The sequence below is a fragment of the Delphinus delphis genome, chromosome 8 (assembly GCF_949987515.2).
Source record: "Delphinus delphis chromosome 8, mDelDel1.2, whole genome shotgun sequence".
NCBI classification, from domain to species: Eukaryota; Metazoa; Chordata; class Mammalia; order Artiodactyla; family Delphinidae; genus Delphinus; species Delphinus delphis.
The window spans coordinates 87293536-87308964 of NC_082690.1; the positions used below are offsets into that span (position 1 = coordinate 87293536).

General features: G+C 42.8%; 1 protein-coding gene across 6 annotated transcripts in view; it reads right to left on the reverse strand.

The window, feature by feature from the left end:
* The window catches only part of SLC1A2 (solute carrier family 1 member 2), a 150333-nt gene that overhangs the window by 32325 nt on the left and 102579 nt on the right, over window positions 1-15429 (reverse strand). For all 6 annotated transcript variants that reach the window (XM_060018714.1, XM_060018715.1, XM_060018711.1 and 3 more), the window contains 2 exons: window positions 12010-12136; window positions 3914-4147 (listed from right to left, as the gene is read on the reverse strand). In XM_060018714.1, coding sequence (XP_059874697.1) covers window positions 3914-4147; window positions 12010-12136 — 361 coding nt within the window. The remainder of the gene's footprint in view (window positions 1-3913; window positions 4148-12009; window positions 12137-15429) is intronic.

Sequence of the window (15429 nt, forward strand, 5' to 3'; positions counted from 1 at the left end):
AACCATAAAAGTCCCTAAAGTTCTAAAATTAGGGTCTCCTAGATCTGCATGTTATCAACCCATGGACCCACAAGCCCTATTAACAACCTTAGGGAAACCAGAGTCATCTTACTGGAACATTCTTTGTGATTTTAGGTCAAGGGTCTTTCTCATGCCTCCTCTTTGGTCTTAGGTGGGGAGAAGAAATGGATGCTTGGAGATCTCTCATTACCAAAGCCTTATAAACCCAGGGAGAAAAGTTGGAGTCTGGCCTCATTCACATGCTGGGCTGCCATCGTACCTGGCTTGCTGCCCCAGCTGTTTTAATGAGAAGTAGTGTCCCTTTATTCCTCTCTCACACACTCCCAGCCCTTTCCTAAGACCCCTTTGAGGTTACCAGGACACCATGACTAGCCTGAAATGGCAGCAAGGCTATGGTTGGCAGCTGAATTCTCATCGGTATGAATCTAAGGACACTGCTGGGAGGACTGGAACATATCCATTATCATTACTGCATTCATTTTCCCACAGTGTCATCAAAGGGTCTTTAGACAATTCAACAGATTGGAAGAAACAACTGGTAAGGCATGAAAATATTCTTAATGTCACTACCGGACAGGCTTTGTGTCTTAAAAATCCATATGTACCCCATCAGTCCAAACTGGGACTTGAGAATTTTAACTCTTTCCTGTGTTAACAGGCTGACATTCTGACATTGTTTTTTTGGTTCCTGCCTCAGTGGCCATATGACAGTCTTCAAACGAATAATAACTGTCTGGTACTTGAGATTCTTCTTGTTTTTATCCAGATTAGTTTTAACAGCGCACTCGGAAGTCAGAGGGATGCAGAGAGACGTGTCGCAGACCATCCCCACTCCATTCAGCTGCCCTGACACCAGCCTCTGTGCCTATTGAGAAAACAGGGTCAACCCTTCCCCTGCACATCCCTATTCAGTCCAACGTCTGAGGAGGTGGAAAGTATATTTAGCACTGGCTGTCCCAGGGCTTTTCCCCTGTGGTCATAAGGGCAAATAAACCCTGAGTTAATTCTTAGTACGTGACTCCTGCTACAGTGACTTTTTTTAAAAAGAAATTCCTCATCTAGGCAAGAGCCACATTTTAACCAAAGATTAAAACCATATTTTTTTTTCAGATGAAATACAGGGCAAGGGGGAGATATGAGTCTAATGTTTGTGGTCTTGGTCAGATAACCCAAGATTTTGTCTTTGATTTAAATATGATTTTGGGTTTCCCCTATGCTTTTAAGATTTACCTTTGTCTTATAAAGGGGCTAGGATAATTGTCTAGTCATTCAAAAGAAAAGATAATGATAATATTTTGAAATAGTGTAGTATCAAAACCATAAAGGTATTGGAAGAAAATATAAAGTTATATTTTATAATCTTTGGCAGAAAAGATATCCCTAAGCAAAATCAAAGTTCTAAATACCAAAGGAAAACACTGACGACTTTGACTACATACAAATTAAAACCTGCTAGTGGCAAAAAGCGCTGTAAGGGCTTCCCTGGTGGCGCAGTGGTTGAGAGTCTGCCTGCCGATGCAGGGGACACGGGTTCGTGCCCCGGTCCGGGAAGATCCCACATGCCGCAGAGCAGCTGGGCCCGTGAGCCGTGGCCGCTGTGCCTGGGCTCCGCAACGGGAGAGGACACAGCAGTGAGAGCCCGCGTACCACAAAAAAAAAAAAAAAAAAAAAAAAAAGCGCTGTAAGTTTTTAAGACAAATGTCAAGTGAAGGGGGACACTATTTACAACATATGACACATGAGTTGATATTTCTATACATGTAGAGAGCTGAAAACCAATCAGGAAAGGATAAACACCCCAACAGGAAATTAAGCTCACAAACAATTCACAGGGCAGAAGAGGGGAGGGAAGGATGGTCAAAAAGAACATAAAAAAGATGTCTCCCCTCACTAGTAATCAAAATAATGCAAATTCAGTGAGATCACTTTTCACCAATAGGATTTGAAAGTATTAAAGTGACAGATAATGTTCAGTGTTGATGAGCAGGTGGATAAAGGCACACTCGTACCCAGTTTGTGGGTACATAAATGAGTGTACTTTTCTAAATAGTAATCTGGTGACATGTTTCAAAACCATCAGGGTGCTTACCACTGGATTCAGAAATTCCACTTCTAGAAATTTATCCCGAGGGGATCACCAAACATCCTTGCAGAAATGTATTTACAAGGATGCTTGTCACTGCCCTGTTTAATAGACAAGGTTTAAATGTACATTTGGGGTGGGGGATGTATTGTAGTACCTACAGTATATTATTATGAAGTTTAAAAATAGTAGTAATAGATATGTAGTAATAGATATAGTAAGAGCTATATTAATAGATATAACATAACTTTTATGATATGTTGACCAGTGAAAATAGCAGTGTACAATATCTATACATAATAAGAACTGGAAATGTACATAACTGTAAAGATTAACAAAAAGGTTACTACCAGTTATCAGTGGTGTTGCCCATTCTTCTTCCTCCAAAATTTTATACACTGTCTGAACTTTTTCATAATGACCAAATACCATGTTCATAACCAGAAAACAAAAATAAAACTAAACATGATTGTTTTTATTTTTGAAAAAAAAGTTAACTTTTTCACCAAAATGAGAAAATCTTTATGGATAGAGATACTTAGCGATAAGAAATGTATAGGACCAAGAAGGAAAAAGAAAATTTTGAAGTGTTTCCCTTCATCTTGGGAAACTGAATGCAGAATCTAGATCTCCCGAATTGTATAGATTTTCGCTTTTTCTGAAACCTCACACTCTACTAGTACAGAATTCTCACTGATTTGCAAGATGGAAATATAATTTGGCTTTCCCAGGTTGTCACCACTATTGGCCTGTTAGGTCACTTAAGAAAAACCTGACTGACTGCTCAGTAGTTTTGGAAAAAAAAAAAAAAGCAGTCTCCCTGTGTCACAGAGCGGCTGTCTCCCTGGCAGTGAGTGGTCATGGGTTCTGTAACAAGGACCTGCCAACCTGTGACTCCAGAGATAACGCTGAGCTATGGGTTGCAGAGTTTACTTGCCTCCCTGCCACCTGCTTTATGGCCTCAGTCTTTGTTTTGTGACCCAAGGATACACATGCAGAAATAAAAGCAACTATTGCAGGCTGAAAGAATAAAACTCTTTTAGTCTTTGAAATTCTACATTGCTGGCTGTTTCTTATGTATCTGTTTTTGTTGGGTTGTTGGTTTTATTTTTGCTAAATTCAGTCCAAGATGATATCAAAAAAAAAAAAAAAGAGGTTTTTTTGCTTGCACATCTCTGGAGTCCTCACTGGCCTCTGGGAGGAACTGGGACTAGGTAATGAAGAAGGAACTGACTCTCGGTCAATGTTAAGTCAAATCAATGCCAACCTGACTTTCCTCAAAGTCAATGGGGCAGAGTAGTTCCATTACAGGTTCAAAGACTTGTCTGATTTCCGGTTTGTCTGAAAAATCTCACCTAACCTACCGTTTACCCTGCAAAACCTTGTTCTCCTACTTTTGAAAAATTATTCCAGTACAGTGATATAATAGCCTTTCTCAAATCACAAGTGAGAGAATTTCTTAAATAAAATAACATCCTGTTACACCCTTTTGGAAAACACTTAAAACTGAACTGATGCTATATGTGGCAAATTATGTCTAGAGATGAATAGCATGTATTCACCTGGGAAACAATATGAGATCATAGTTCCAAGACAGCTACATACCAGCAAAAAGTTCATCAGAAAGCTTAAAAGTTCCTAAAAGGAGTGAAGAATCTAAAATGTTCCACTTTTTCAAAAATATTTTAAACATATGTGAAAAGTGTTCTCACTGAACGCTGTGATGGGAAGGTTTTGAAAAAGAGGAAGTGACAAAGAAGGAAAAGGAAAGAGCAGAGAGAAACAACAGTGATTTCTTGTGTTCTCTACCTGGAAGCGGTACCCAGGGCAGTGATCCAAGCTTGGAAAATTCCAGCAAAAAAAGAGAAAGGGTTTTTCCTGGTCACTAGAAAGTAAATCAAGGGGAGAAAGATGCCCCCATGGATGATGAGGCCGACAATCACCGTGATCATGTACATCCCCAGTTGTCTAGCAACCACCTCTAAGTCCTTGATGGCAATGATCTTCCCACAAATTAGGCAGGCGATACCTAGGGGAGAGTACCTGAAAAACATAAAAGAAAAAAAAAAAAGCATTGAAGAGCTGGTGATGGGATTCAGAATTGAAATCAGGGCCCTCCTTCATACCACACCCTGAGGAAAACCCTTTGCATTCTTGTAGAGTGTTGCCAAAAGAGGACTATGAGATTCAATAGATGCTATAGTTTGCTTCCGACTAACTGCATTATCTGAAATATTTCCTATGGACCTGGTGGCCCCTGCTTTGATGAAAAATCCCAAGGCAAACTTTGTTGCTCAGGTAATTTTTTAGGGCTAAAGGAGACATGATTTACCACCTCTTAAGTAAGCACCAAGATAAAAGTTGAGAGACACCCAGGTTACATCTTTGAGAATCTTATTTGATTTCTCTGTTCCAGATCTCCTTCCTTGAAAATTGAGAATAAACTTAGAGCTTCTCAGAAAGCTCATTAGAGTTTCACCAATTTACAAACACTGGTGTTTGCAGATAGTGCTTTGTTTTTGCCTTGGAAGGAATCTAGGAAATACATTGAGAGAGAGAGAGAGAGAGAGAGAGAGAGAGAGAGGGAGAGAGCTGCCCAAACAAGAAAACCATCTGAGCCAAGAAGCATGTTTAGAAAAATGTGGTTTTATTCTTCCAAGTCTGAAAGTGTTTCTTTCCATACCTACTCCAAGAGTAACGCTGGCTGCCATCCATCGTGTTTCAAGAATATGGGGACACATCCACACACTTAATTCTTACAAAAACCCTAAAACCAAGGAATCATTATGCCTGTTTGGCAAACGAGGAAATTGAGGTTTGGAAAAGTTAAATAACTGGCCCAAGACCATGAAAACAGGAAGGAGGAGGAGAAGAATCTCAGATCTGTGAAACTCTGCCACTGGGGGTTTTCATCCCTGTCAACCAAACCACTTCCTTGAAGGAGCAATTGTAGCTTTCTGTACATAAGCAGACAATTTGTTCTCTACCAATCTATCCTAAAATAGACTTATTTTATATTTCTATATTATTATTATTTTATAGCACGCTTGGAAACAATCTACTGTTGTCCTCACTCTTGAGTCAGCTAACCACGCTCTCTCTCGTCTTGGGTATACTTTTTGTTTGGCAACACCCTTTTTTTATTGCCTAACCCGGTGGTGTTAGAGCATGAACTTGTTCAGCCTGTAACACTTCTGACTGAAATGAAAATGTTTGTGGGAACGTGGACACCTTATTAAGAATTATGAACATATTTGAAAGAAAGACTGTGGGGCAAATGAAGTCACGCTCCCAGCCTGGGGAGGGGAGTCAGGAAAAAGAGAGGGCCAGCAAGCAGATTGGGTGGCTTTTGTTTTTTCAGTTGTTTGGAGCAAAAGCACTTCCTGGGTTAAAGCAAAGCCATGAGGAGTAGACGAGAGTCATATACACGATTACACGAGACACGGAGCTTGTCCAGCCACTTACCAGCTATATGACCTTGGTTAGTGACTTATTCCCGTTTTACAGATGTGCAAGTCGAGGCGTAGAGAGGCTACCTGCAACCTCATGGGATTGCTGTGAGGATTAAGTTTTTGAACATGCATAGGTACGTGCTATCAAAAGTCCCTCCCCCATCCCTGTCAGTGCCATTAGTTCTCTGACTTCTGACACAGGAGTCCCTTGCAGGTTCTATTTTCACACATCTACCCCATGTCCCCTCATCACCTATGCGTCATGAGTCAAGTCTGAGTTGAAGAGGTTTACTAAGGCATCTCACAGGCTACTGCCACCCAACTGTGCATGTTTTTATGCGCAAACTATTTTTTCAAGAGGAATCTTCTCCTGAAAGAGCTGATTTGTAACTGACACTAAGTAGCTGGTGTCAGTTACGTGAGCGTGGCTACTCTCCCTGAGGAGCATCTAGCCTGTAGTCTCCGTTTCTCCATTCCTGGAGGTGAAGCCTGGCGATGTTTGAGGGCTGCTTTCCCGGGAATTAGGGAGTCAAGTCATTAAACCTTCGGCTTTCCCACCATTTTATATTATCTTGCAGTGCCCATAGTCACAACATCTCATAGATCCGTCGGGTGGTCTCAGGGGCTAGCTCTGTGTTCCCTGCGATTGTAGACAACTAAGCAGAATGCACTTTCTGATAAAACCAACAAGCATCCAGCTTCATAAAGCAGGAGACTAATTCTTTCCCAAGCACCAGTCGCCCCTTAAAGATGTCCAGAAAAACGCAAATACGAGCTGTTTTGGGTGCCATTCAATTTTCCTGCTCTTCTAGGACAAGCGATTTGTAGAATGGAGAGAAAATGTGTTCAAGGCTCTTTGCCAAGCAAGACCAGCTATAGAGACCCCTGGAGGACACATCTGCCGGAGCCCAATGTTAAAGAGAGGTGACAGGTTATCTCCAGAGCACTCAGCTCACTGGGAGAAACCTGAGTCCCCACTATCAACGGACAGTGTCATTCAAAGGCCGGAAGGTAGAGTGTTAGGGTAAATAAATATGGCAAGCAGGGGCCCTAGTTAACCCAAACACTTTGGTCTCTGGAGCTAGAATGAGCCTTAATTAGGACAGGGAAAGAGACTTTGTTCTATGATGTTTTTTAGGGTCATGACTTCCCTGCACCTGTTTTCAAAGCAGGTAGCTTAAGCCTCCACTCAGGAGCTGGAGCTTCTGAGTTCCTGGGTTTCCATATGAACGAATTACCTTGTTGAAAATATACTCAATGGAAAAGAAAAGGCAAATGTTCAGGGCTCAAAGTCACCATTTAAAGTTTCTGAGATGAAGCAAACAAAGCCATAAACTAAAGTGCATAAAGAGGCTGAGAGCTCCCTTGAGTGTTCTGAAGCCAAGTGATGGCCAGTAATTGTTGGACCAGTTTCTAAGTTAGAAGGACATAACTACAGAGCTGGGAGAGGGAATGGCTCCCTTGCTGCCCTGAGACTGGCTATATCCTCAGCTCTGGGCTTCATTTTCAAAGCCACTGATTCATCCAGGACTGGCCTGTGGCATCTTTTTCTTACTGTTGCATCACCCATTCTTGCCTCTGCCCACTTTGCGCCTCAGTCCTTGTCATCCTAAGGTTCCAGCCAAGATGCCCCCTCAGGTCTGCTCTCTACTCCACAAACAGACTCGTCCACAGCACTAACATACCCTGAACTCAGTCAGTGCGTCCATAGACTCTGCCTCAGAATTACCTGGCCTGCCTGAAACAACATGGATCCCCTGGACCTACCACATACCTATCAAGTTAGAATTTCCTGGAGCTGGCCTTGGGACATTTATATTTCAAACAAGTTCCTGGGTAATTCTGATGCGTTTGGAAATCAATGTTTCCAAATAAATCAATGTTTCCAGGAATAAAATCTGATCTGCAGCTGATGAAATACAGATAGTCCTTGGTTAGTCTTTGGAAACCATTTACTTTATTTAGCTGCATCTTATTCAAGGCCTTTGGTTTTAACCCACTAAAGTGATAAATTTGGGACTTTCAGGCATAGGACAGATGGTGGGCCAGACACCTGGAGTGGAGGTAAGTGGAGGGACTTTCTCAGTCCTGCCATAAAGCCACTCTGGTTCTGTCCCACATGTTGCCAACAGCAACACCACTCTGCCAGTTTGGGACAGATTTCGAGAGAACTTAGAGTTGGAAGTCTGTCAATAAAGACTTAAACATGGGCTTTCCTGGTGGCGCAGTGGTTGAGAGTCCACCTGCTGATGCAGGGGACATGGGTTTGTGCCCCGGTCCGGGAAGATGCCACATGCCGCGGAGCAGCTGGGCCCGTGAGCCATGGCCGCTGAGCCTGCGCGTCCGGAACCTGTGCTCCGCAACGGGAGAGGCCACAAGAGTGAGAGGCCCGTGTACCGCAAAAAAAAATAAAAATAAAAAAAATAAAGACTTAAACATACATTCCAAGAGTTACCTAAGGTGCTCTCGGTACTCAGGGTAAGGAAGTAACACAAATCTCCGTATTCCCAGTCCACTTAGGGAAAGATTCTGGCTATCCAAGGAGTGACTTTTGCTGGGAGTTACCATATGAGGATTAGAACTTTTCATCAGGATAGAGTGAAAGTCAGTTCATGGAGCCTCCAGGCTCCATTATATCACCAGTGCCTAAAATTGTTGTCAGCATGGCAGAGGTGCTCAAAAGTATTTAGGAAGTGAAGGAATGAATGGATGGATGGGTGGACTGGTGGATGGATGGATGGTGGTGGTGGTGGGTTAACTGGGAGGGAGAATTGAAAGAGTGAGCAGAGATTTCACTTCTCACTTTATGTTTCTATGTTGGTGAGATTATGAAAAGTTTTACTTTCTATTTAAGTTTTGCAAATTTTGAAAAACATGTTTTAAAGTACTTTGTGAAAAAATGAGGATATGAAAATCACACCGAAATGAAGGTTTTTCTTATTTTTTGGTGATTCAGAGGGCTTTGCGGGGGCTTCCCTGGTGGCACGGTGGTTGGGAGTCCGCCTGCCGATGCAGGGGACACGGGTTCGTGCCCCGGTCCGGGAAGATCCCACATGCCGCGGAGCGGCTGGGCCCGTGAGCTGTGGCTGCTGGGCCTGCGCATCCGGAGCCTGTGCTCCATAACGGGGGAGGCCACAGCAGTGAGAGGCCCACGTACCGCAAAAAAAACAAAAACAAAAACAGAGGGCTTTGCGGGATTCTTAAGGAATTCACAAATACAGAGAAGCAAAGGGTTACAGATTGAATTGATAATAATGGTAATTACAGTGTAACAACAATAATAATGCTAGTTCATACAAAATGCTCAGACAGGTCCTGGCACATAGGAAATGCTCCATAACTATTGGTCACAATTTCACTTAATTCTCACAGCAGCCCTATGATATGGATTCTATGATCAATCCATTTCACAGATCAGGATGAGGGGTTTAGAGTGTTTCTAACTTACCTAAAGTCACACAGCTAGTAAGAGGAGGATCCTGGGTTCAATCCAGTCTGAGGTCAGATGGAAGTTGATTAAGGTAATGCTTCTCTATAATTCCAATTACTTAGGCTGTGCAATGAGTTAATCTCTGTGCTTAGTTTTCTCCTCTGGAAAATAGGGCTCACCAAAGTACCTATTTTTGCTAGGTATTATTGTGAAAAATAAATGAGTCAATGCATGTAAAGTATTGGAATAGTATTAAGCATACAGCAGGAATCTGGTAAATCTTAGTTGTGATTTAATAATAATTATAATATTATTATCTTCTCGATAATAGGTACAGGACAGTAATTGAAAAAGTATTGAGCATATAGCAAGAATTTAATAATTCTGTTATAATCTTATAATAATTATTGTTAGAATAATAGTAATCTCCTCAAAGATGCATTTTGCTATTACTACCCTTCTTACTACCACGTAGAGAAGACTATGAAAGAACTCTGATGATTTAAGCTTTGAGGGTGTCAGTTAAGGAGTGGTTGGTTGTTTTATCCAGAACCTTCTCACACACATCGTTTTCACTTGTTGATGAGGCAGCTAAGGAATGAAAGAAATGTGTAGGATTGGCATCTCACGTCATATTACATCCTCCGGACTGTTAGCCTAGATGAGGTAACCCAACAGCTGTCAGAAACTGTTCCATGGGTCTTATTCCTGACTCACAATTGCTCTTCATCTCTTGGGATATGATGCTAAATCTTTAGGAGATTTGGTTTCATGAAGAGGAAACTTCTCGATCCACACCCACTCCATCCCTGCAGAGAAGGGAGGCTACACTTTATCCCATGACTCATCTGATTTCCTAGAAGATTCCCTCTGCTCCAAGGGCTCAGTGGAAATGACAGTGGTATGGATAAAGGAAGGAATCTTCATACATTACCCACATCGCTGGCGTCATTAGACAGAAAAATGGACTGCCTATCTAGAGCTAGGGTGCTCACTCGGCTAGGAATTTCAGGAAATGAAGGCAGATCCTAAGGTTTAAAACCAAGAGGCCTATTCTGCTTCATGTATTACCATTTATTAATCTCTCAGCAAGCTCAGAATGGATTTAAAAATATTTTTACAGCATGACCTCGTGTGTGACTTGAAATCTTCACACAAAAGAAATATTCAGAAATCTAGCATTGACTGGGAAGTTGAAGAATCAGTACAATAATCGAAAAGAACACACTACGGCACTAGCATCCTTTCCATGTTTCTAAAGTACAAGAAAGCAATGACCAACACCAGCCTGACCTATTAAATACGGTTCGTGAAATCACGGGAAACATCTTCGTGATCTAGGACCCTGGGGCCTTCAGCGAGCCCCTCGCTCCTCAAGTTTCAATAAGAATTTACTACCGGCACCTCATCATGTTTGGAGACAAAATACAAGAGAACAGATTGTGCCCTTGTAAGTTGGGAGGAAGGGTCAAGGAAAGGAAGAAGAGAGAACGCAGGTGGAATTTCAGGGGAAGACACGTGGAATCGGAGGAGGACCAGAGGCGAAGTGGGGAGGCTGGTGGGGAGCACAGGGAATCTGTAATGCGGAATTCCTGGGGCAAATAGAGCACACATGTGGTTTGGCCTTATTTCTAGGCAGGCATACGGGACCGTCATAGGGGTCTGAAATGAACGTATGTAAAAATCTTTCTGTCTGAGAGATACCGGACACGAGAAGTTTCCAGTGACTGGAGGTGACACAATTTCCTTGGTGAAGGAGAGAACACCTGTGCTCTGGGCGTCCCTATACTTCAGAACCACTGACCATAAACACACATGAAATGAAGTGGAGACAATATTGCTTACATGATTCAAACAACAACAAAAAAACCCCACCCGCTTACATATCAAAGGTTTTGATATCAGCATAAACCCCAGCTCTTCCTCTCCCTAGCGCTACACTCTTAAGCAAGTTAACTCACCTCAGTGAGCCTCAGTTGCCTTTTCTGTCCCATGGGGACCATAACACCATCTTTGCAGGGTTGTGGGGATTACATTTGATAGGTATGAAGCACTCTCATGGCTCTTGGCAGATAAGAGGAAATCAATAAAAGATAGTTTTTATGATGATGGTGGTCACGATGATGTTAAAGAATCAGGATTTAGTGTCTCTGGACCAGTTTTCTCTGCTGTGAAACCAGAGAGTGGGACCAGATTTCCAAGAGCACTTACAATTCTAACCTTTTGTGATTTCACTTTTTCTTGCACGGCCTGAGAACTGCCTTTTCTTTTTATATGAGTCACGAGTAACCCAGGTCTAAGGTGCATTGCTTTTGGACACCAGAATACTGGCGCAATGGTTCTCCCAGACACCCTGGGTCATGCCCTATCCCTGAGATCTTGGCCCTGTCTTGGTGTAGTGTATCCTGATACCGCTCACCTTCAGGATTACTAATTGGTTTTTTCAGCTTTTCTGTCCTTTCTTTCTTTCTTTTTTTTTTTTTTAACGTCTTTTCTTCCAGGGCAGGGATGGAAGGGGCCATCCCTTTTTATGTAAGGGGCCAAGTACTAAATATTTTAGGTTTTACAGGCTACGCAGTCTTGGTCACAGCTACTCAACTCTGTCTTTTTGCACAAAAGTAACCCTTGACAATACATGAACAAATAGGTATGGTTGGGTTCCAACAAAACTATTTATGGGCACTGGATGTGAATTTCACATAATTTTCACGTGTGGTGGAATATTACTTCTCTTTTGATTTTTTTTTTCAGTCAAATAAAAACATAAAACCCATTCTTAATTCACGGGCCATACAAAACAAACGGCAGATAAGATTTGGCCCACAGGCTATAGTTTTCCAGCCCAGTTTCTAGTGAAAGCTCCAAAAAAGAGATTTGCATCCCTTTCTCAAAGTCTTTCTGGAGAGCCCTTTGCTTGGTTCACGCCTGCCCACTCTTTCCTGCTGGGAGGGCTCCAGTGTCCTCTGGCGACCCCAAGGCCATCTCACACGCCACCACCGTGAAGTAAGAACAAGCCCACTTACCACATGATCATGATCACTAGCTTCATTACAATCTCATTCAAAATGTTGAAGAATTCCACCATCAGCTTGGCCTGCTCGCCCATCTTCCCCATGGCAATGCCAAAAGCAATGAAAAACCCTATCAGACCTGTTGGGTGAATCACAGGACACAGAAGGACAAATTACCAAGTATGTGTTTCTTCTCCCTTGTTCGTTACTATCCCCCGTGTGTGGAGCCACATTCTTACCACCTGTTACCCTATGAATTAGGCATTAAAAGACAAAAGCATTTGTTTCACACTTCTCCCCTGGATGATTATGGCTTTCCTGAATACTTTCCATAACAAGCAAGTTGAACTGTAAGCAGGTTAGTTCCTTGCAGAAAAGGAATTCATTTTCATTCCAAACTGAAAAGTACTCTCTTCTCTCTCCTCCTCACTTACGAAATCATGTGGAAGCAGATTCCATTAGTACACAGATTAAAGAAGGAAGCCTTGTTGGGACTTGGGGATTATCATGCAAACTTTGGAGCCAATATTAGAATAGCAGAGACCAATTAGCCAATTCAGTCTCTGCCAGGGTTATGTCTGTATTAGTTTGGTGTTATCCCAAGTTCATGCGTGGCTGGTGTGTTTCACTCTAGGAAAATCCTAAACATAAAATATTTTTCCTGTTGCTGTGTGCCTAATTGGAGAAGGAGGAAGAATCTCGAAAAATCCAAGGGAAAGCAATGAAAAATCCAAAACAGTTGGGGAACCCCAAATGACCCAATTTGTTTGGATTTAACCTGTTATTTATTAATTCATCATCATTGTTTCCATGGTCAAAATGGTTAGAATGCTTTCTTTTTTATTGTGGTTTTTTTTTTCAGGATCATAAAGTGAGAACATAGTCTTTGTTACTTCCTAGCCCCTTGGCCCTCTTCTCCCTTCACTTGATATCCCTTGACTTCCATCTAAATGCAGCCCCCCTCCCCCCAGCCCCCAGGCTCAATCTAATCCCAGGCCAGCAGGATTTGAGGAACCCTGTCCCCAGGTCTTGATGCTGGCATCAAATTGCACTAGGTCCTGGACCAAGCCCAACAGCCAACCTTGGGTCTTATTTCTATGTTACCTTTTACCTCATTCCCTGAGTATCTGTCCAGGGAACCTGCCTGATACGGTAGCTCCTCCTAGGCAAGACCTGGCTTCTCTCTCCCCAGAATAGTTTCTCTGGCTCCACTCTGTCCCACCCCTCTTCCTCAGCCTCTCACCCTGGAGTCTCACCCAGACCCTCCCAGGGACTGGGGCACACTACATGGCTAACGGATGTCCCTGTTACTGCCTGAAGGCTCTCTGGATTTCTGATAACCAGTCGTCATGCGCCCCCCAGCTCCCAATCTGTTATTGCCAATCTTGGGGCTCCAACGCTGAAGGCTTGCATGGACTATAAATCAATGTCATTGTCCCCTTGGCAACAGTCCCTTGCTTGCCCATCTGACTTTTTCTCTGACCTGCAGTACGGGCCATCCACTCTTCCCTCTCTCTCCCTCCTCTCCTTACACCTACCCTGTCCCAGTTTGGCAGACTTCATTTCCGGTCCCTCCCTATTCCATCCAATTTCCTATTGCGTCCGTCCTTTTATGCCTGCAGTCTTGAGCTGTATCAAAGTAAATGATAGCATTATAATATGATTCTCTTAGGGGAAAATTCTTTCTAAACCTCTGCTTTTACCTTTTCTCTAGTCACCGAAACCACTCACCTCCCACACCAAGCACACGTCAACCCAGACTGTTCAACTACCCTTTGCTCCCCTCAGCAAAAAAAACCTAGCACTTGTACTGAAATTGTTAATCCTCGGGAGTTAATATTTCCCCTTTTTAGCTCTTGGCCAGAAAGCTTAACTAGTGACTTATAAGTGAGTTATTGGCCATAAACACAAAGGCTTAATGAGAATTAGCATGACCTAGAATCAGAGTGACAGAAGAGAGTGACCTAGTTCTGTGGTAATGGAGGAAATCAAATTCAGGCTCTCGTCAAGCCCATGGAGAGGAGTTTGCTAGGTGTGTGGTGAACATTCTGGCTGAGAATAGCTAGTATCACTTGGCTAATTCCATTTGGAAATTTTAAGAGAAAATGTTCAAGGTCTCAAGGTCCCCAAGAACTAGAATAAAATAGCTTCCCTGGCAGGGTCACCAGAAACGGGCCATCTCTATGAGTGTAAGAGAGAGATGTTGAAAGGAGCTGTCTCACACAGGAGTTGATTTAAGTGGTTGGGATTGAAGTAGAGCCCGGAGCAGTCTGGAGGTTTTGGGGGTAAAGAAATGAGTCTTTAAAGAAGTGGGGGGCCAGAGCCAGGATTTTTATCTTCACTCTTGCAATGCTTGATCCTTGGGACTTTCCAAAGCCAAAAAACAAACCAAAACCAAAAAAAAAAAAAAAAAAAGGCCACCATCTCTGCCCTTGGAAGACAATGGAAAGAACCTTATTTCAGCCATGATTTGTAAATGGGAAGTTTCTCAACAATCTAACTTCCCTTAGCTTTCCAGAGCTTCAATTTGCACTTGGAAACCCACAGCCAGCTTGTGCATTTCCCTCTGTAAACACTGCCTCATTGAAGTCGCTGGAACAGGGGTGTTTCATTTGAACAAAGCCCTCTTAGACTTGGTCACTGGGGTTGAGAGAGTCCTGAATTGTGTTGAAACTCCCTGGTACAGCCAAAGGTCATGTGACTTCCCAGAATCCACCAGAACTCTGGAAATGACCACAAAAGTCTTCTGAATGATTCACCCCAAAGCACTGGCCCCATTACTCATGGCCACAGTAGAAAATAGTGGGGCCACTTTGGGTTTGTGGGGCAAGGTGATTTGGGAATGTCTGAAAGGGTCACAGATATGTGGACAGTGGGAGAGAAGAGCCACTCAGGGTTGGATGCTGAGGATATCTGCAAACCCTCCTTTTCAGAGGAACTCTCCTATCTTCTCCTCACTCCTTCCTCCTCTCGCCTCTCACTGGTTATCAGCAATGTTTATTGATCTTCTGTTGCCTGGCAACCCGGTCAGCTTATCTCTTCCCTCACTCTCTGCTTCCTGCCAGGTCAAAGAAAAAGACACTTTTCACTGGTCAGGCAATCCTTCTCCCTCCGCCTCTGTTTCTCCACCATTCTGGATAAGTAAGGAGAACGGTTACCAAATTTAGAACAAACAAAAAGGACTCCCAGCTAAAATCTGAATTTCAGAAAAACAATGAAAAACATTTTTTAGTACAAGTATATCCCATGCAATATTTGGGACATACTTAACACTTGAAAATTATTTGTTGTTTATCTGAAATTCACATGAAACTGGGCACCCTGTATTTTATCGGATGCCCCTATCAAGAGACAAGGGCATTTGATCTCCTAGATGGTAAAGTGAGCTCAACCTTTTCTAAACAGCTCTCATTCAAATCCTTAGAAATCTCG